At 46.8% G+C, this 21,044-nt stretch overlaps 1 protein-coding gene across 1 annotated transcript in view; it reads left to right on the top strand.

The window, feature by feature from the left end:
- Nucleotides 1-1,640: 1,640 nt before the first annotated feature.
- The window catches only part of LOC144137708 (uncharacterized), a 28,040-nt gene continuing 8,636 nt past the window's right edge, over nt 1,641-21,044 (top strand). Inside the window, exons 1-3 of the mRNA XM_077669648.1 lie at nt 1,641-1,836; nt 5,596-5,731; nt 15,981-16,126. Of these exons, the coding sequence (XP_077525774.1) occupies nt 1,791-1,836; nt 5,596-5,731; nt 15,981-16,126 (328 nt within the window). The 5' untranslated portion in view covers nt 1,641-1,790. The remainder of the gene's footprint in view (nt 1,837-5,595; nt 5,732-15,980; nt 16,127-21,044) is intronic.

The raw sequence follows: 21,044 nt of genomic DNA, 5'->3' as shown, positions 1-21,044 counted from the left end.
GCGTTGGGCGAAAGTATCGCCGCCAACTGCAGGGAATCCCGGGAGGGTGGCCACGTTATGTAGGCGCTCCGATGCCGCTGTTGCCAGATGCGTCGACGGTTCTTGATAAAGCCAGTTTGACTGGCCTACTTGCAGCTTAGCGAGCACCGTCCCGTCGTGAACACCCTCCGCTGCAACACCGGAATCGAAGAGCAGGTGCAGGGGCGTAATCTTGATGGTTCACCGAGACAAAAGCAGTCCTCGCTCGCACGGGTTCAGGCAGCACTCGTTCCACGATCCTGTCGAAAAAGACGGTGTCAGCGTTGGGCGAAAGTATCGCCGCCAACTGCGGCGATAATAATAATAATAATAATAATAATAATAATAATAATAATAATAATAATAATAATAACAATAATAATAATAATAATAATAAATATCATCTGGCGCACTCTAATTGCCTCGCTCATATCAGGCCCCAAAGAAAAGATGAATGAACACGAGTCATGTTCTTCAACCGCTTTCAATTTTCATCACCAGCGAGTTGCCGGTCGCCTCCCGCAGGGTGGGGTTCGCCCACAACGCAACTTGTCGCGGTATGTACAATGTACGCACACGTACCGAACCCCCCCCCCCCCCCCCCCCCACGGAGCGAGAGGGTGACTTGCGCGGCGTGCCGAGATGTTTCACTGGACCACTGCCGAGGCGGTGGCGCCGTCTGTCGGCCCAGCGGGGTACCTTTGCCTGGAGTGACGTGCATCATTGCCGGCCACTGCGAGCCCATAAACAGCTCCGCCAATTAACATAAACTTATGTCTGGATGGAATTTGAGCATCGCCCTTTAAAATGCGAGAAAAGCACAAAACCCGACAGCACCACATCTCGCTGACGTTAGCTGAGTAAAGCTGGACCTTGCAAATGCTTTGTGGCATTCGACCTAAATATGTTTTGGTTGTACATACACGGAGGCTTATCTAGTAATTTGAGCATGCTAGCTACAGAAGTAGCACACGCCGCGGTGGATCGGAACAAAGGTGTTATCCTGTTGAGCTTTAGGATGCGGGTTTGATTCCAGCCGCGGTGGCTGCTTTTCTGATGGAGTCTAAAAGCGAAAACATCTGTGTGTAAAGATTTCAGTGCACGTTAATGATCCCCAGCACGTAAAATGTAATGCGTATTCCTTCACTCCTACGCGCATCGTGGTCCAGGAGCAGCTTCGGTGTGCTAACCCCCACGAACAAATGAACTTATGAATCAAAGATACAGAAGTAGCAGTTAGGGCAGAAGGAAAATGTTCTCCTCCTGAGCGTCCTCTTTGCTTGGTGATGTGAGCTCGGGTACACCCGAGTCATAGTATTCCACAAAAGAAAAAGACACGTGCAAGTAATCACAGTGCTAAGAGTTGACGGTCGGCTTTTGGGCACTGGTGCTTTCACAATAAAAACATGATAAGGAGTGGCTAAATGTCGCATAATTCTTCTCAACCGCTTAGGCCACGGCTTCGCTGGTGGACAAAGCAATATAGCCAGCCTGCTCAGTTATTCCACCGTGCATGCGCTGCTGCAGCATCCGGATGTGAAACCGATATTGGCCGACGACTACACTGTGGAAGAGAGAGTCTGCTCTCCCGTAGCAATTTCCCGTGTAAGATTTCCGTGCGACGCAGCCATTGTCTATCGTTCACCAGTGCCAAACGAATCCTCCTAGCAGCAGAGACATCCCAACAGTACCCGTTTTTGGGACTGGGAAAGCGGCATATTGCCTTCACTACGAAAATAACTTGCGTGAGAGCTTTGAACTTGCCGTCAACAATGGCCTGTGGAAGGGGACCCGTCATCGTGGTCTTTGTGGCTGTGGGTGAGTTGCGATTGCGTTTAGTTTTTTGTTTGCGGGACTATAGCGGGAGCTCAAGCACTTATTCGAACCGAGGGTAATGAGGAGGGGAGCTAAATAAGGAAATGTGTAAAGGCTGGAAGTATTAGTGGTTTCTGATATATCGTTCATTCCTAATAGAACAAGGAAATGAAATTTTTCGGGAGGTTCGGGCAACGGGAGCAGTGTTATCGGGAAGCTTTTTCTAGACATTGAAAGCCCGAAGAAGCAGGAAATTGGAAATGTGTTCAATAAGTCACTTTAGCTATGAGCAAGCTGCTACAGTGCAAACAAAGTGTAGCCACAGAAGTACGAGTAAACATAAAAAACGCCGCACAAAAAAATCATAAAATTTTTTCTTCTTAAATCACATAAACGTGACGGAATCCACTAGCTTCGCGCTGGCCGTATTTGTGACCCAATACTTTATTTTTAGTACTACAACTTTCGTAAATGATTCTCTTATCGTTTTGCATGGCTGTTAGAATAAACCGGTCGCCTAAATTAAAAACCCACAGACAGAACACGGGACTCCATCGATGGAGATCGAAGAATCGAGAGAACCAAGAAGGAGGCAATGGCTGCCGTATGGTGAAGTTGCTACCGTAGCTGTGGTGCTTTATGACGCACCATGAATGCCAAAGAAACGCGAGGCGTAGATGGACGGTGGTTATAGAAAGCTGTTACGAGTTCGCTCAGCAGAATGTGTTTAAAGGGGAAATTGGAACACCGCATCGGAAGACAACGCGAACGGGAACGTATTCTTGAGCTTCGGAGTCATTGGGCCTATTATGTCAGGGCATATGCAACAGGAAACTTGGAGCAATAGTAGTCTGTAGCAGCCAGGTGCGCGGTACAAAATTAGGACTGGTGTGAAGTGGTCATGACGCATAATTGTTTGTGGCATGAACGCAGTTGGGCTACCTACACAAAGGGAGTAAATGAACATGAAGCCGCAAGTGCTATCTTAAGCGCTATGGGCCGTCTGCACGACTAGAGCAGAGCTGGTCAGAAGCACCACTCACTTGTGTGCTGTAGAGTAAGCGAGTAGGGGAAAAGTTGGTGTGTTTGGGCATGCGACTGTTAAGCGAAGAAGTGCGCCCAATTGTGACCAGAGTTGACATATAGTTTTGTATTGTGTTGGAATCGTGGTGTGGAGAAGTAAGTAATAGGCTTTTTGCCTTGTGGGTAAATTTTTAATAATTCCGCGTTTGTATTTACTTCAAAGCCGTTTGCTTGCAACCCTTCGTTGCTGCCGGTACTGGTGAAGTCATGAAATATTTGTAACAGAGGCGGTTGCTGGCTTGTGTCTTTTAGCGTGGTAAAACTCAGGAAATAGAAAGGCGTTATTCCAGGCTAACGTAGTTGAACTTGGCTACAAATACGTGTGTTGCAACTACACTTGAAGCTGTTTTCCCAGAAGGTACATAAACACGGTCGCTAGGAGTAACCTCGCTAAGCGGAAGACATCGGCCAAGTCATCACACCATTTTACTGCCTCATTTGTAAATTTGTTTTCCACTTTTTTTTCTTGCTTATCTTTCTTTCTGCACGCTAGTAAACGTCCCTGTGACGACGTATTAATTTTGACATGGTGCTTCCAAAACTTCTTTATATGTGTGTGTCTTCTGTGTGGGTCTTTCCGTTTTTACGTGATGCACTGCCTTTTATTTGCGCTTTTTGTTTTTGTATTTTGTTTTAATTACATTTTGATTTATCGTTTTACCTTTGGGATAATAATGTACAACCTATGTAATACCCTCCAGCGGAGTGCCTTTAGGGTTATGTTGAAATCAATAAATAAGAAAAGTTCTGTTGCCGCTCGGGAGTTCGTCCGCGTTCAGACTGATAGCCCAGCGTGGGTCAGAATCACTGAACACGACAATAATGGCAATAATACTCGTGTACCTAAAATAACTAGGAAGGACAGTTATTAAATGAACTGGGAGGAAATACTACGCTCTTCACAGGAGCCCAAAAGCACGGTACTATTGATGCCCGCATGACTGATGACATATAACTGAGAAGGATTGAGAAAAACGGTTTGTATCCCGTGTAGAGTCACGCACTCGTGGTCGACGTGGCCATGTTTCCGAAAGGACGTGACTAGACTCCCAATAGCGCGGGTTATTTCTTGCGGCGCTCCCTGCCCTCTGCGTCGGATAATATTAGACTTAGAAGGGGGTCCTACCAATATCAGACGCGATATACTGTGCGCTTGCCACTGCTCATGTCGCCACAGATTATAATAACAGCTGCATCGGGCCAGTTAGGTATTTATGCATTAGTTTCCCGTACACAATTCGGGCAGATCATCACAGAATCTCCAACGTACGGCCAGGCGGACTTAATGAACTCGCTTCAATGTAATTGAGCTGAGCGGGCCCGGCACGCCCTTGTGCCCAGCAATGGTGCAGCTTGCCAGATGCGAGCTGGTGCACTGAATTGTCCATACGTTACTGAGGCTGCGTTTACCAAACGGGTACAGGGCTAAACAAGGTATTGGTAACAACGCTCTCACTGCTCAGCAATATTACAGAAATAAACCACAGAAAACTGCGTAGTAAGTACGTACGTAAGAATAATTCACATCATTGGAAATGCCTCGTGGTCGTGGGACCCACCATCGCCACCTTGTATTGGGCTTAGCAAAAGCGTTGAAAACAACACCAAAGCAAAAACATGGCCGCGTATGTTCTTACTTCCCTGGAAATATCGTTAAAACATCTTCTGCCGTGCCTTCCTTGTAACATCCTCTCCCTTTCCCCACCCCTCAAGCTGCTTCCCTCCTCTCTCACTTTCTCCATATTAGGTGAGATTCGTGTTCCGTGATTCCGATTGAGTTTACGTACACTCACACTGCTGGCACTACGCTCACTAAGAAGAAATGTAATGTAATGGGCATGTAATGCGAAGGCGAGATAACCGTTGGTCATTAAGGGTAACACAGTTTATCCTTAGAAAAGGCAAGCGCGGCAGGGGGCGGCAGAAGGTTAGATGGGCAGATGAGATCAAGAAGTTTGCAGGGATAAATTGGTCGCAGTTAGCACAGGACCGGGTTAATTGTAGATTAATGGGAGAGGCCTTTGCCCTCCAGTGAGCCTAAACAGGCTGGTGATGATGATGATGATGACGATGACAATGGTGGCGCGCCATCTGTTGGGAACGCTACTTTCCAGTGTTGTTGGAACAGCTTGAGGAGAGATTTCTTTTGGTATTTACGTTTACCTTTCTGCTGTCCCATCATTTTTACACCGGTTTTGCTAGAACCAATCCAACGTCCATTTTTAAATAATATAAAACTGCTACTGTTAGATATGTAGTTACGTTTTGCTTAAAATATGAATAATATTTCATTTTTCCTCGACAGTTTTGATATGTTTGACGCACAGCACTAGTTTCAGTAAATTGGAATGGTTGTGCGTATATATCAGTTTTGTTCAAGCGTTCTTTGATCCTTTGGATCTGTGGTTGAACTTAAACAGACAGACAGACAGACAGACAGACAGACAGACAGACAGACAGACAGACAGACAGACAGACAGACAGACAGACAGACAGACAGACAGACAGACAGACAGGCCTTTTTTCCGTTGACATAGCCTAAGAAAGGTTGTCGTCTTCAAAGAAGGTTCAGACGAATTGGGGATTACCTTTACTTGTTAGAGTAAACTCCCAACTGTGCACTCTTTTTGATGTTGTTCCTGCGTATTTCTCTTTTCCTGAACGCGCTGTGTCGAAAAGCCCTGGCGTTTCCTGGCGCAAGCGAGGCGTGCAACACGGAAAACATCGACCAGTGCGTTAAGGGCGTCTACGACAGCGCCAACACCGATCCCGCCTTGCTGCCGCACAGTCCCGACCAACTGACACAGTTCTGCGCGTGAGTATCCCACGAGTAGCACGCAGCTGGATTGCAGACCAGCGTTGCCAGATTGAAAAAAGGCTTCCACACCAGCGGCTGGTCAAAATTTCACCACATTTCTCCAGCACTAAAATACGGCCATTATAAAGTATTTCTGGCTCCGGCATCTATCTAGGGCATACGATTTTCTAGAACATAGTGTTTAAGAAGACGTTTTAACACGAAAGTATTTTATGCCGGGGTACACAAACTTCACCGAAGTTATATCCGTCACAGAAATGACATCATCAGAAAAAGTTTCATTGGCGCGCCGGCGCTAGTTTTCCAGCCCATGATCACTCTGGCTGCAGAGGGAGTGTGAAACGCCTACCGACTGAGCCCTGACGTCATGCCCGGATGGCTGTTAGAACGCGCCTTATGTCCTTCCCTCTCACTTGTACATTCAGATGGTGCTGCCTTCTAGGAAAGGTGAAGCGAACTAGTAGGTAACGACGCTAATCAGCGACGATAGTTCGCGCCTCGATAGGGCAGCGTGTAGCCGCAGAATCGGCTGTGTTTACCCTTCCGCCGCCTATGTGGAACGCCGCTCAGCTTGTTGAACGCCGCCGCGTTCCACAAGCTGAGCTCGTCGAAACGCAAACGTCTGGTGTACACGCAACGGAGCAGGACCAATGTGGTCGCACGTTTGCCTGAGTGATCCGCTAGAAGGACGGCGCTTGCCAAGCCCACACACAAGATTGCTGTCGACCCGCAAGTCATGCTCCTTTCACTGTAGCGTACTGCGACTTCACCAAGAGAAACCGTTAGGTTTCGTTCGCACCGTTTGCGCGAGCCTGGGGTTTCAATCGGCATTACGAAACGCTCCGGTGCGTGTAATTCAGTGTCGAATGTTGATGCGTCTAACAGTGCCGTACTGATGAAATATAAATAACGATGTGCAAGTTCATATCGATGAACAATAAACATTCAAGTGCTACTGTGAAGGCACATTTCACTTTAGTGTTTTACCGATTCCTCTGAAAGAAGGATCAAGCTCATTTTTTCTTGCTTTTGTCCATCCCATCGCTGAGGCAGTGACTTGGTTAACTGTATAATTAACATTGTTGAAAATTAAGCGTGAACTATAAAACACGGACAAGAAAGAAGGGCGACACCGGCGCTTTCTTGGCTGTGTTTTATTGTTCGTGCTGATTTTTCAACAATGTACGTTCACCAACTAGCTCGACTCTCCATTTTACTTCTGTAATTAAGTTAGCAAAATCAGTTTGAGTTAAATGAAATCAAAGTTTGTATTCATATCTTTCGCAGAGCTCCATTTTCTACTGGAATGCTCGCCCAGAAAGTTACCGTGCATTCAGTACAGCGCTTGCTGTACTTTTTATATCTTGATATTCAAGCGTAATACCCAGTGCAACATATTTCCGCAAGGAAATTTGCGACAATTTAAGATTTCACTGGTTCTGGTGCAATGAAATGCCATAGCAAAGAAGTTGGTGAAAAATTGGTTATAGAGGAAATGCTAGTGGGACGTCCTGCGTGTATAATTTTGGATTGTATTCAGTGTGATTTGTTTCAAGAACAAAATGTAAAATTTCAGTTTTCAGTTCTTTCAAGGGCGGGTAAAACAAAAAAAAAGGTTATCGAGTGCCCTAAAACACTCCAGCAGCAAGTGATGCCAGTCGTTCTTTGTGCTTAGTAGCTGGAAAAGCTTCCTTTCAGTGAAAGAAAACCATGGTTTAAAGCCCCAACACAGTTTTTCACCACTTTTCACCAGATATGGTCTGGTGTAGCCGCACTGCTACCTCAACGCCATAGCCACCGCATATCACTTACTATCAGTATTTGGTGCCGCATTTCATGATCTGGCAACGCTGCTGCAGATTGTCGGCAGCGGTGCTTATCACAAGAGCACCTGGCGTGGCGACTGTGAGCCCGAACGTCTCATTTAACGCTTGGAAAGTTGTGGTACGTGCAACAAAATCCAACAGAAGGAGTTTATATAACTGCCGCAGTCATCTGCGGGCAAATAAGCAAGGATTTACGACGTCCAGATTATTTTGACGCTGACAAGGTTAGAAAGAAGTATTAGGAAGGGCGAGGTGCTGTCAACGATGTACTTGTATTGATGTCAATCAAAGGGAAGCGAATTTATATGTTGCCACCGTTATTCATCGGCAAAAACACACTTCAGAATTGGGGCTTAACTAAGACGGAATCCCGATTTGAAGAGGTCCAAGAAGAGCATGTTGCATGTTGACCGGTCTGGTGCTGGATCGCTTACAGAGGAAGCAAGCACGGATCACCCCTTTAACCTCTTGCCGAGCATGAATAACACAAAAACGTTGACGTAACTGGGTAGCTGTGCTCGCTACACCCCCATGAAGCATGCGACAGTGGTCTTTAACGACCGTTAACCTTGTGAAGGCATGCCGCTGCGGTAGTGTGAACGGATGCTTTTCTTCGTATGCTGCTCTCATCCCCTGGAGCCGGCCAATTAAACGAAGAACTCTGTTGTCGCCGAAGAATGGGTGGAGATCACGCAGTACAGATTGCCTGCCGACGCGTTGGTTACGCGAGATATGATGAATTTCGCGGGTGAAAGCTTCAATTTGGGTATGGCGTGTACAGAAAATCTTGCCGTGTCCATCTCCACGGCGGGGATCGATGCAGAAAATGACCTATGCGCACGGCGAGAACGTTCCATGTACCTCAAGACCTGTGCTATGATGCTCTACACCTTTTCCAGGCTGGTAAATCTCTTGAGGCACAAAAGGGGCTCTGAATTTCCCTTTATTTGAAGAAGCACCCCTGAAAGTTGAGTCCTCTCTATCCGGCTTTGGATGCCTCGTCGGCTTTCCGCAGGCATCTCTCACTCTGCTTGGGTCAGTAGGCCTGGCTGAGCGCGGTTTCGACAGCCAGACTGGGCCTGTACAGTATGTTCGACTATAGCGTAGAGTATTCGCGGACACGCCTCTTGTGTGTAAATCTCCAGGATTATCTTCGCGTGGGTAGTATCTCCAGTTTTCTGGGTTGGTTACAGTAGTGATTTCGATGATTCTGTTCCTGACAAACTGGTTCTGTTTGTCCAGCTGCGCTCAAATTTACTTAAGTAGAATGCTAAAATCTGCCTAAATAACCGATGTTAGAAACTATTTATACCACGACGTTCGCAGGTAATTAATTTGCCAGTCTCCCACCCACCACGGTGCCCATCAGTTCCGATTTTGGATGAGCCAAGGCTTTCGTAGGTGCGACTCGAGATTTGGCCATAATAAAGTTAGTGACAACATGATCATTGGCGTCCGAAGCTTTGAGATATGCGCACGCTCCACATGCTTCCAAGCTGGCGTCTACAAAGATATAAACTTCAGCAGTTTTCACAGCTTTATCAACTCCATGCCTCACGCACCCTGGGATCGTAAGCACAGCCAGCTACAGTAAATCTGCGCACCAGGCTTAAAGAGGTTCAAAAAGCGGCTCCAAATGGCACTCTCGTCATTCTACATTAGACCGTGTTTAACTGGTAGGAAGTATGTCAAACCAGACAAATCTGAAAGCGTCCCGATCAGGTTATTGCACTTCGGTTTGCAAGAATTCCTTTTCGATATCCGTGCTTATGGTCATGGGATGCCATCTAAACCGAGGTAGAACTCTTTAGTAAATCTGGACTGAGGTTCGTTCCTGTGTCGAGGCAGTCGTTGAAGGACGGTGCACATTGGGAATGCGAGGACGCGTCAAAGACAATTCGCAATTTGGTTGTCACTGAATCTTCACGCAGGACTTCGCGATGCGTCTTATCACCATCAGGAACTATTACGGATACAACGCCAGCGTGGTTGAACGACAAGTACTATCTGATGATGGTGTCGTACTTATGTAACAGCACTCCTTGGTAAGAAAGTCGCTTTAGTAATCTCTGCAGCCGATTCAGTGCGATATCACCATTGTCCATCAAGGAATTTTTCCGTCCTTCTTTCCAGGGAAGCGCAACAGTGTACCATCCGCTGTTCTCCTGAATTTTTTGTTTAAACTGTGGCAGACAACCAGTAGATGGTTCACTAATGCCCATTTATTCTAACTGCCAGAAGGCCTGCAAAATCTTTTGCGCTGATTTGTCTTCTGCGACTCTGCTCACCTGCAGAATTAACGCAGACCATAAGGTGAGTTTCACATTGTAGGAATGACTTCTGCCGAGATAGGTCTTCACGGGTCCACCCGAAAATAGTGTTTACCGCAGCACGGCCTTCGATTTCACGACTCCGAATCACCTCTCCAGTTATCAAACGCCATATGTAGTCGGGTCAGATGAGAATACCTAGACCGGTCTCTGAATCCACGCCTATCAGTCTCTGCTCATCAGCGTAGACCTTGCCTTGCCTCCGCAGTTCATGCGCAAATGAGATGTAAGCTGATGAAGCAGATATATCTCGACAAAATAACAGATACAACTATAGCCTCAATTCGGTAGAAGTCTGTAACGTGCTGGCTGCGAAATGGGACTTGAACTACTTTTTGCTTCTGCGCACATGCCGTAGAAGCACTTCCAAACGTGTTGAAGGCGACCGTCGTCTCGTTCACGACCTTAAAACGCAGCTTGGTTGAGAGGTGTGCGGTAATGAAGAATCGCTGGCTTCCGTGGTCGAGTATGCCTCGAACCGGACGGCTCCTCCCATAGTGGCTCAGCCATGGTCAGATTGTCTGGAGGGCGATACATCCCGTTGTCCTTAGCGCAAACATCTCGCTGTTCGTTCTCTCCAGCTGCTCGAGCCGTGACCGATACGCAAACTGTACTTCCCTGCGCAACCTCGTTTGCACTGTTGTTCTTAAACGAAGGGCAGCACTTGCTGGTTGCATGCCTCTCGCGACACGACGCACAACTCAATCCAGCTGCGCAGTCTCTCGCTTGGTGACCCTTAGACGTGCACCTAGAATATCTTCTGTACTTCACAATGTGCTCTTTCTTAGTGGCTGGATAGATGTCGGCGGCGCATGAGTGCGTGCCGTGCTTCGTAGAACGGCAATAGAAACACGCTTCTTTACGGTCAGCGACGTGTAATTCCGACTCAATTGTTTCGCTGCTTCTCTGGACGGTTGCCAGCGAACTGTCTTTGGGGCAACTCACAGCACTGCCTGTGACTCTCCAGCTCAATCCTCACGAAGGTGAGCAGTTCCTTCAGTTCAACGTCTGACTCAGTCGACGCTGCCGATGAATTCACTGGAAGCGGGTCGTCCGCTGTGGAGGAGTTCAGTTCTGCCGATGGGTTAGTTGGAGGCGAGTCATCTGCTAAAGAGGTGTTCAGCGCTCGATGCCGCTTCTCTTTAGTGAAGATCATCACGATGTCGTTTGGGAGCGCCTGATGCAGTATATCGACGAGCCTGGCCGGGAAGCTGCAAGTTGGTACGTTGAGGGCGTTCAAACAGCGGATATTTAACTGAGCCGCATCGCAAAGCCTCACTATCCCCTTACGTCAGCAGATGATTTTACAGGCGGCAGATTTCTCAGTGTGGACAGATGGCGCTGCTGAATACTTTTCTTATCCCTGTACTGCTGCTTGAGAATTTCTACAGCTTCCGCATAGCAGGACTATGTGGTTGCTATGCCTGTGATTTCTGCGGCCGCCTTACGCGTCACGTAACGGTGTAGGTGACAGGACTTCGACGTGGGCGTAAGGGCGCTATTGTTGCGGTAGTCTGCTCAAACTGCTCCCAAAAGCCCGTCCAACGCCAGAGCTCACCTGAAAAGACAGGTATGTCCAGCTGCGGAAACCGAAATCCCAAGGTCTTTGCCGCCCTTTCCTGTGAAAGCGGGAGTGCTTCGTTGACGGCTGGCGTTTGTGAGGCATTTTGAGCGGTTTGTTCCAAGAGGTCGATTTTGCGACGAATTTGCGCCAACGTGTTGAGGGTCAGATCTTTGCATTCCTCGTCCGCTTGATATTTGATGTCGAGTTCTTCCACCGTAAGCTAGTTCTCGGGCTCCTTGTTGATCTTCAACAGCTCGGCGTAGTTGGTCACGAGCTCATCTTGTAAGCCAGTGAGCTTGGCGAAGTCTTCACATCTGGCGTCTAGCAGCGAGCGAGCTTCATGTATGTGCGTCGTGTTCTTGGCTCTTCGCGGAGAGAGCTTTCTCTTGAAGCGCTCTTGAGGCGTGGCAGGCTGAAGCTGGTTGTCCCTCCGCCCGTGACGTTCTAGGGCCACTCCGTTGAATGATTCCTCCCCCACTCGGGGCGCGAAGTGGCAGAGCAGTTGAGAGACAGGCCGTTCGATGCGTGATTGACTCTGTCATTCCTTACCGCACTGGGTTTCGGCAACCAATGTTCAACCGGATCGGGAGAAGAGCAGCGAGACAAGATCCGCCGTTCCAAACTGCCACCACTTCTTCTTCCTTCTCACTTTTATTTCTCTTCCTCTTCTTCTACATTTTCTACACTAATTGATTGATTGATTGTAGGGTTTAACGCGCCGACGCAACGCAGGCGATGAGGCGCGCCGTAGTGGAGGGCTCCGGATTAATTTTGACCACCTGGGGATCTTTAACGTGCGCCGAAATCTCGAACACACGGGTGTTTTTGCCTTTCGCCTCCATCAGAAAAGCGGCCGCCGCGGCCGGGAATCGAACCCGCGACCTCGTGCTCAGCAGCGCAACGCCTTAGCCACTGAGCCACCGCGGCGGGTCATTTTCTACACTATCTGCTTATCTCTTCGTTTAGCGTGACAATGAAGTTAGTCCTGTAGGAGGCAAGTCCCACCTGCTGTTTTGATTAACCTTGGTACATACTGCTGTGTTCTTACCCAGTCGTGCATGTTGAAACTAATTTTGCAATAAAAGTGAAATAAATTGAATATATCGCAAACACGACAGACAAACAAACATTGGCATCGAGGACGGCTTATACAGAAGGAAGAGCTAGAACAGTCTCTTTGAAAGATTTAACACTCAATTCTACCTGCGCTGATTTCTAAGACTGCCGCAGAATTTTGCAGACCTATTTTCTACCTCCTTTTGTTAGGATGCAATCAATTACGCAGTGGATTTGCACCGAAAAGGAGATATCTAACTATTCGTACATACGTAGAAAGATAAGTAGAAATTTCTTTTCCTGGAGCGAGGGCTATATTGCCATTACAATTTGGGCCTACCTATAAGATATAAAATGTTACGTCTTTTTATGTACATTTGGTGGGGAGTTTTTTTATGGAACCTAATACAGTAAAATATCAAGAGGCCCGTTGTATCACTGGACTAACTTCACGAAACGTTGTTGTTACCACAAGATAAGTCTAGAATTCTGGCCAATTTGGTAATATATTCAAATATTCAGTTTTATTTTTCACCAAAAACAATACACAAGGAGGAAAAATGATTACCGAAAAAGACAAGCATTTCCCAAGTGAGAGGGAAGATGGCAAAGTGCGAATGCCCGATCGCCGCCCGCAGCTACGCCGAGCAGGAGACCGTTGCTACGCCGAGACCGTTGCTACGCACGCTCTCTCTCCTCCTCCGCGCCGTTGCTAGGGGAGAGGGGGAGCGCGGACGGCGGACGAGTGATTCAGGGAGCGGCTCGCCGCCCGCAGCTACGCCGAGCAGGAGACCGTTGCTACGCCGAGACCGTTGCTACGCACGCTCTCTCTCCTCCTCCGCGCCGTTGCTAGGGGAGAGGGGGAGCGCGGACGGCGGACGAGTGATTCAGGGTCGCTTATAAAGTGCATTCGCACTTAAAAGAAAACTGCATTATAGTAGCTTGTGCGGGTTTCAGACACCGTCCACTAGCAGCAAATAGGCGTAAACACTGCATCACAAAAATAAATGGTAGTACATACTGCAATTATTACTCTATAATCGGAAACACAGAGTTCTCGAAAAGGGGGGCCTAAAACTGGATAGCAAAGCTTAATTCTAAAAAGCAAATTCAAGCAGTAGTTGCTTACTTTTAGTAATACTTAAATGAAGGCGCGAACCATAAAACCAGATAAAAGCAACGTGGTTACTCAGCACTGTAGCGCTGGTCACTTGTAAAAAAGAATACAATGCAAGTAAGAAACAAAGTATACATGTAGAATTTAATAACGTCGTATTGTACGTAACAATCCTAAATATTACATGCAATTTGCACACGTGTACAAATGAATGACAGTGGCATGAATAGTATTTTCTGATTTCAGGGATACGTTTTTGCGAGTAACATTGACACGAAAAATAAGCCAGCACAAAAATAGTTCAAACATATCCTTTTTACTTATGAATAAAGATAAATACATTGCCTAGAAAGCGCATTGAATGTGTCAGGCAAAGTGTGGCGTAATCTCGGGCGCCTATATTGTGCGCGTGAGAATGTCAGCTGCCATAGAATTTGACATCAACATGAGAATGGCGAAACCTTTTATTTTTGTAGTTTAGCAAATTCCAGAAATGCTGCGGGTATACCCTTTACTGCAATTGTATAACTTCGAGTTTGTTCTTGTTTATATATTTAGAATGCTTTGACTATCCTATATTTTTTTGAAATAATTTGTCAGTACGTGCATTAAAGAGAACAGTTTCAATTTCTCGAACCACTTTTTTGCGAAACCGCGAGTTTGTTTAGATTATTTGCTATTGCATTTTCCTATATTAAGTGAGCGCTGCTATCGCGCAACAAAAATGCACGAGCCTAAGGAAATAGACACACCCAGCGCCGAAGTGAGTCTTTTTGTTGCCAGTCGTGCTCAAACTATGGAAGAGAAACTTGCCAAGAACTCTATGCTTATTAAGGTAATAAGGTAACCGCTGTTAATTTTTCTCCTCATTGCTGGGATCGTGTTTCCGCTCTGTGTGTTCCCGCTCTTACGACTGTCTCTTTTATGACGCAATCATTATCTACGATCAGGTGAAATGAACCAGCAAAAAAATTAGAATATCTATTGCGAAGTGAACTAGAATGAACTAGAACGCCTGGACTTTCCCTCGTTTCTCTCGTAATTGATTATCTAATCCTTTTCTTACTGTTTATGTAATTGTTTATTTACTGTTGGTTCAAATATTTATCTTATTCGGAAGCATGCCATGGCGCTGTGCCAAATTTTGTTGCCGAGATTCACACAACTACGACGCGAACCTTCAAGGCTAGGACAGATACGCCCACGCGTAAAACTGACAGTTGTTTGAATTAGGTGAATACGTGTGGTAGCCCTGCTTGGTTACGCACGGTAGCAGAAGTGCGCCGGAATCCCCTCTTTCAGAGCCACACACGAACACACGAATTATCCAGGGTGTTGCCTAGCAACGCGTTTACTGGCTCGCGTGGCATTTACGTTTTCTGTTAACCTCGATGGGGTAGCTTTACACTCCGATTGACCGAAGTTGTCTGTCTTGGATGTGGCCCACGCATGCCGATGGCTTCAAATGCATGCACCATATTAGGCATCATATTAAGCATCAAAAATGCACCATATTAGGCAATGCTTTCCTGGGGGACCGATGGTATCCTGTCAAAAAACTAACGCTTTTCCCCGTACACCGATTGATAGGCCGAAAATCCGTGATAAGATATCTGGATACACGGCGCGGTCTTCTATTGTGTCAAAACGGTCACTTGGAAATCGACAAAAAGGAGCAGTTCTAGATAAGACAACACACGCATCCACCATTATGTAGGCGTACAATAGTATACATTGATCTCATAAACCACGCATGGGTATATATTTAGGTCGTTAGTAGATGCGTTTACTTAGTGCGCAAAAAATCGTCTCATGGCTTCGTTCTTTGTTTGCGATTTGGGTTTTTGAGTGTTGGTCGAGCGCCGGACGCACTTTCAGGGAAGGCGGTACGCATTTTTAGCGATGGTTTTGAAGCATTTTTGATGTTAGAAAGCTTTCGCGCTTATCCCAATTTTTTTTTACTAAGGAATGGCGAATTTTTTTTTTTGCTATTGCCCGATGGAGTGCATCATTAAAATTTGAGTGCTTGATTCGCGGATTGAACTTGTTGAGTGACTAAAATATTTGAGTTGATGCGTCGTGTTATAAAGCGATGGCATCTCCAAAGCCTTGCGTAATACTCGTTGGGTGAGTAACACTTTAGTATGTTGCAAACACCAGTATATCCATTTTTCCGATCACACGAGTCCACGATTGACAGGGCTGATACGCACACCGACGGGCGAATTTGTAGACTAGGGCAATATACGCTCACGAGTCATAGACGAAAAATTATATTCAATCGCACCTGATGGTGTCAAAAGCTTTCGTTAATGCGTTAATGTTTTTCGTCTTTCTCGTTCGCCCCTTTTAGACGAGTGTCGGCCGCGAGAGGGTGCATCCTGAGAGAGTCGGATGGGTGTCCAGACCGGGCGAGAGCTTTCCTGGAAGCTACAATAGAGGGTCTCAGAGTGGCCTACGAAGACCTCTGCAAGACGCATGACTTGGAGAGGCACGCCGGTACGTGGAACCTGAGTGTACTGATGTTTGTGCTTAATCAGCTTGTCAAAAACATCACGTTTGCTGTGGCTGTTGTGCTGGCCCTGGCAGGAACCCTAGTCACTGTTGCTGTCATTAGGCTCAAAAACTTTGTTAGTCAATAAAAATGTTTTTCCGCATCAATGACCGCAGGTGTCACTGCTTTCATTCCATAGCACAGAATGCACTGCTAGTGGTTATACCAACAAAAAAACATAAAAAAACGAACGCAATAGTTGCTAACCATTACGCCAAGTAATCGTTCAGCCAACCAACAACCCACACCCACCAATTGCATGAGTCATTCAATCAGTGAACCAATCTAGCAGTCAGTCGGATGACTAACCAATAAATAAATAAATAAATAAATAAATAAATAAATAAATAAATAAATAAATAAATAAATAAATAAATAAATAAATAAATAAATAAATAAATAAATAAATAAATAAATAAATAAATAAATAAATAAATAAATAAATAAATAAATAAATAAATAAATAAATAAGTGCATTGCTCTACAAACTAAATATTAAAAAAAAACCGCGAATGTTGAATTAAACTTCAGCATCTGATTGATTGTGGGGTTTAACGCGCCGACGCTGCGCAGGCGATGAGGCACGCCATAGTGGAGGGCTCTGGGTTAATTTTGACCACCTGGGGATCTTTAACGTGTAATGGGAACTGAAAGCACAAATTAGACACAGACAAAGAAAGGAGACAACAGGGCGAGCGCTCGTCCTGTTGCCTCTTTTCTTTGTCTGTGTGTAATTTGCGCTTTAAGTTCCCATTATGCATCACCAAGAGACCCAAACCATGGCCCTTTTTAATTTTTAACGTGCGCCGAAATCTCGAACACATGGACCCTTAAACTTCAGTATTTATAGGATGCACTAAGTAAATATTCAACCGGAAATTCCATTGATCTGTCAATAAATAAGGTTTATCTGTGGGCACTCTGGCGTCAATGTTTACGTCTGGCGTACAGAGAAAAAATACTTTTAAATTATTGTAGCATGCCCTGGGCAGGTGAGCGAGCAATATTACTTCCATCTAAGAGAATTAACGAAGAAGCTTTTATATACCTTGCCCCCCTTAAGACGAGAACTCGGCTTCTTTTGCCCTTTCCACGTCGGGGTGGATATGAATGCACCAACAATACGAAAATGGGCATTTTTTTGTGAGTGGTTCTTCACAATGGTTTGTTTGCTTTGTAGTTCGAGCTTCAGACGCCACGCGGCAGCAGGAGAAAGAATAAATTTTATTTAAGAGCCAGGCATTGCCTCAGCCCGTGATAGACACTTTTGTGATTCCAGGAAAACCGGGTTCCCCGCTGCTCGTGTTGCAGGGATTACCTCAATAGGTTGATCGTCGGGGGTGGACTCGTGAGCAGGTGCTCTTATTGCTTTTCTCATTACAATGCAGTAGATGAAGTACGAGTAGTAGTAGGGCAAGTACGAACATTTAATCAAAATGAGAAAATTTGGCACTGGGAGGCAGGGGTGCCCACCCAGCGGAGGGCGTCTTTAGTCCAAGATGCTCTGCCCGTGGCTGGCTGCGAGGGCTCATGCAGCGACTTCGTGTTCTACCACCGGAATGGATGTACCGAAACGGGTGTGAGGATCGGGACACAGTGAACAATATGTCTGTTTTACTCATGGTTCAGTTGAGAGGTCGTAATGGAGGACACAATACATGTCCAACATCAGCAGTACTGGAGCTAGGCACATTTGATAGAATAAATGGTTGTGTGACGATGTGAATCCGGATGTGGTCGGGGCGGGTCTACGTGAAAATTGTATGCATAGTAAAACAAGTGCAGGCGAGAAAATATTTTGTTGACGACAGTGCTAGCACGTTATTGAACATCAAGATGTTCTTGAGACAGATACATGCACAGAGAAGGTTGAATCTTGCAGAGCAGGGTTTAAAAAAACACCAAAGCGTTTTCTTAAAACAGCGTTTCAAGGGTGGAAAAACTGCGCGTGAGAAACAAGACAAAAAGGAAGGGACAGGGCGGGCGCAGACTCACAACTAGCTTTATTGAAAAGACGAACATGAATATTTACCGTCTATTACACATGCGCACAAAACATCCAGTTTTTTTCCTTTCCCGATTCTTTATCAATGCACCATTCTGTTCAAAAATTAATTTCCCTTTCCCGTTTTTTTATCAATGCACCACCCTGTTCAAAAATTGAAACTGAGTTCCGTACAATATTGCAGCGAACAATGTATAGGTTTGCTTATTTATGGTCTGTTTTTACTGCCCAGCTGCTCCCGGCTCTCTTATCTGGTTCCGAAGTGAAGTGCGTCTTCCATTCTTTATTTTTTTGCCGCATTGGTTATCTTATTCAGATAAGGAGAGTGCTTCGCCCTAACTTCAATAGCCTAGAATAATCTTTGATCTACGATGTTCTGGATGTAAATACACGGTCCGAGAACGACTCGCGCCCAAAGATAAATTACTGCAGAGCAGACGCCGCGGCATTTGACTCACCGACGCTCGCATGCGCAGGTCACTGTTGACTGCTGCTTCGCCGTCTTGTACTCTTGAGTTGTTAGGGGAGCAGAAGTTCGCTCCGATAAACTTGTTTTCCTTGAAGACAACTGCGTCGTCTTTGGCTGCGAGAAAATCTGGTGGGGGTGCTGGGTACGCACCCTTTATGCTCCCTACAACCTCACCAAGCCGCCAAGCCAGTCCAACAAGAGCCAGCCGCCGACTGCAATGTTTACCGCCCGAGTTCGGTCTTCTGCAAGAAGAACCCAAGAGAACAATGGCTGCAAACACCACCATGATACGAGACGCAACGTCGCCAATCGTGCTGCAGCAGCCCCGGAAACGACATCGTTCCGGGGAGCCCCCGCTGAAGAGCCAGAAAAATGGTTGGAGAAGCTGGACGATGAAGAAACTTTCCGGCATGTCTTCTTTTACATGGAAGATGCAGCTCGAACTTGGTTCGAGAACCATGAGTGCTCTTTCAAATTCAAAAGAGAGTTCCTCAAGTCCTTCACTACCATGGTGAGAAAAGAGCGAGCTGTGCCTTTGTTTGAAACTCGAACACAACACTCCAGTGAAGGAGTCGTGATCTTCGTTGAAGAAATGAAGCGACTATTTTGCCGTGCGGACCCGAAATACCAGAAGAAAATAAACTGAGAGTTATTATGTGAGGAAAAAAAAGCAAGAACTCTTTGGTTGCCTTGTCCGCAACCCCCCTAAAACGGTAGCCGAATTCGCGTCTGAAGCAGCTGCGATTGAGAAGACGCTAGAAATTTGAACCAGGCAGTACGACCACCCTGTCAACGCTCTGTTCTCGGAGACCATCGGTGCCGCAACTGCAGCTCCGAGACATTGCGTGACACCATCCGAGCAGTGGTCAGGGAGGAGCTTCGGAAGCTTTTTCCAACGACGCCGCAACCTGAAGTGGCTTCCCTGACTGACGTCATCCGAGAAGAGGTTCAACAGGCCATCCGAAGCACCCCGCGAGCCACAAGCGATGACGTACTCCGTAGGTCTTCGTCAACCCCGCCCTGCTCCAACCCGTCGTCAAGTCTCCGCCATACCACCGTACACTGTCACCCAGCAGACCCTCTGTAGACAAATATCAGACGCCGAGGAAGACCGACGTGTGGCGAACGCCCGATAATCGCCCGCTGTGCTACCACTCCGGAGCAGCCGACCACATCTACCTTCGCTGTCCCTACAAGCGGCTCCGTTTGCGAGGGTTCTTGTGGACGCACCACGCCCCTTACTCGGCCAGCGCCCTACTGAAATCAAAGCTTACTTGTCCAGCGCCAACCGGGGTCCAGCCCGCTTCATACGTTCGCCGTTACCCTACCCATATCGATCGCCAAGCCGTTGAAGCAATGCAGACGTCACGCGAGGGAGTTCCCCAAGCCCACGTAGGGGAAACTAAAAGCAACTTCTGGAGGTAAAGTAGCACGACGGCGGAAAAATGAAAACCCTCCAACGACGCAACGACTCGTTGAAGACCATGATTCACGACATTCCCTGAGCCCGACGACCTGAGCCAACCCGGACGTGACTCCCGAACACGACGACAACGAAAGACGCGACGCGTACCAGAAATTACAGAGCCTGGCGCTGAGAAGACGACGACAGTGACGACGCATATTGCCCGACCACCAGCACGCACAAGCCGAGATACGACGCCCGATGCGCCCTAAACTCGAGAAAAGCGGCGTCCGACGTCCAGTTGTACATCGACGGCTTTCACGTAGTCGCCTTCATCGACACGACAGCCGACTACTCAGTAATGAGCGGGTCATTTGCGTCTAAGCTTAAGAAAGTTATGACCAGATGGGATGGTCCGCACATACGCACAGAAGGAGGCCACCTCTTGACGCCAAGTGGAACGTGCATATCACGCGTCACTATAGACGGCACAGCACCCTGTGGCGTTCATCATTTTGCCTAACTGCTCCCGCGACGTAATTCTCGGAATGAACTTTTAATGGAGAACGGTGCAATAATTGATCTCCAGACCAAGTTTATAACGTTTTCCTCTGATCACTCCATGATGCCGGAACCGAACCCCGAACACCATGCTACTGTCAGGATCGCCGACGATCATGTCACCCTGCCACCCCCGCACAAGCTTGATGATCACCGTCTACTGTGAAGATGCTGTTCCTGACGTCGTAGCTATCGTAGAGAAAGACTAAAGGTTGCTTCTCGACCACGGTGTCTCTGTCTCAAGAGGCATTACGCGCTTTAAGCAACGCAAATTCCACGTTTTGGTCACTAATTTCACCGAAGAGTACCAGCATTTAAACAACGGCGGTGCAATTGCGTTCCTCGAAGAAACGCAAGCAACAAGTGACGTGATCGCGGTTGCCGACTTTGAACGCAGATTGACATGGACCTTCTGGGGCCATT

Source organism: Haemaphysalis longicornis, unplaced genomic scaffold (assembly GCF_048455015.1).
Source record: "Haemaphysalis longicornis isolate Haplotype H1 unplaced genomic scaffold, Haemaphysalis longicornis Haplotype H1 scaffold_47, whole genome shotgun sequence".
Classification (NCBI taxonomy): domain Eukaryota; kingdom Metazoa; phylum Arthropoda; class Arachnida; order Ixodida; family Ixodidae; genus Haemaphysalis; species Haemaphysalis longicornis.
This window is presented reverse-complemented; position numbering and strand designations above follow the sequence as displayed.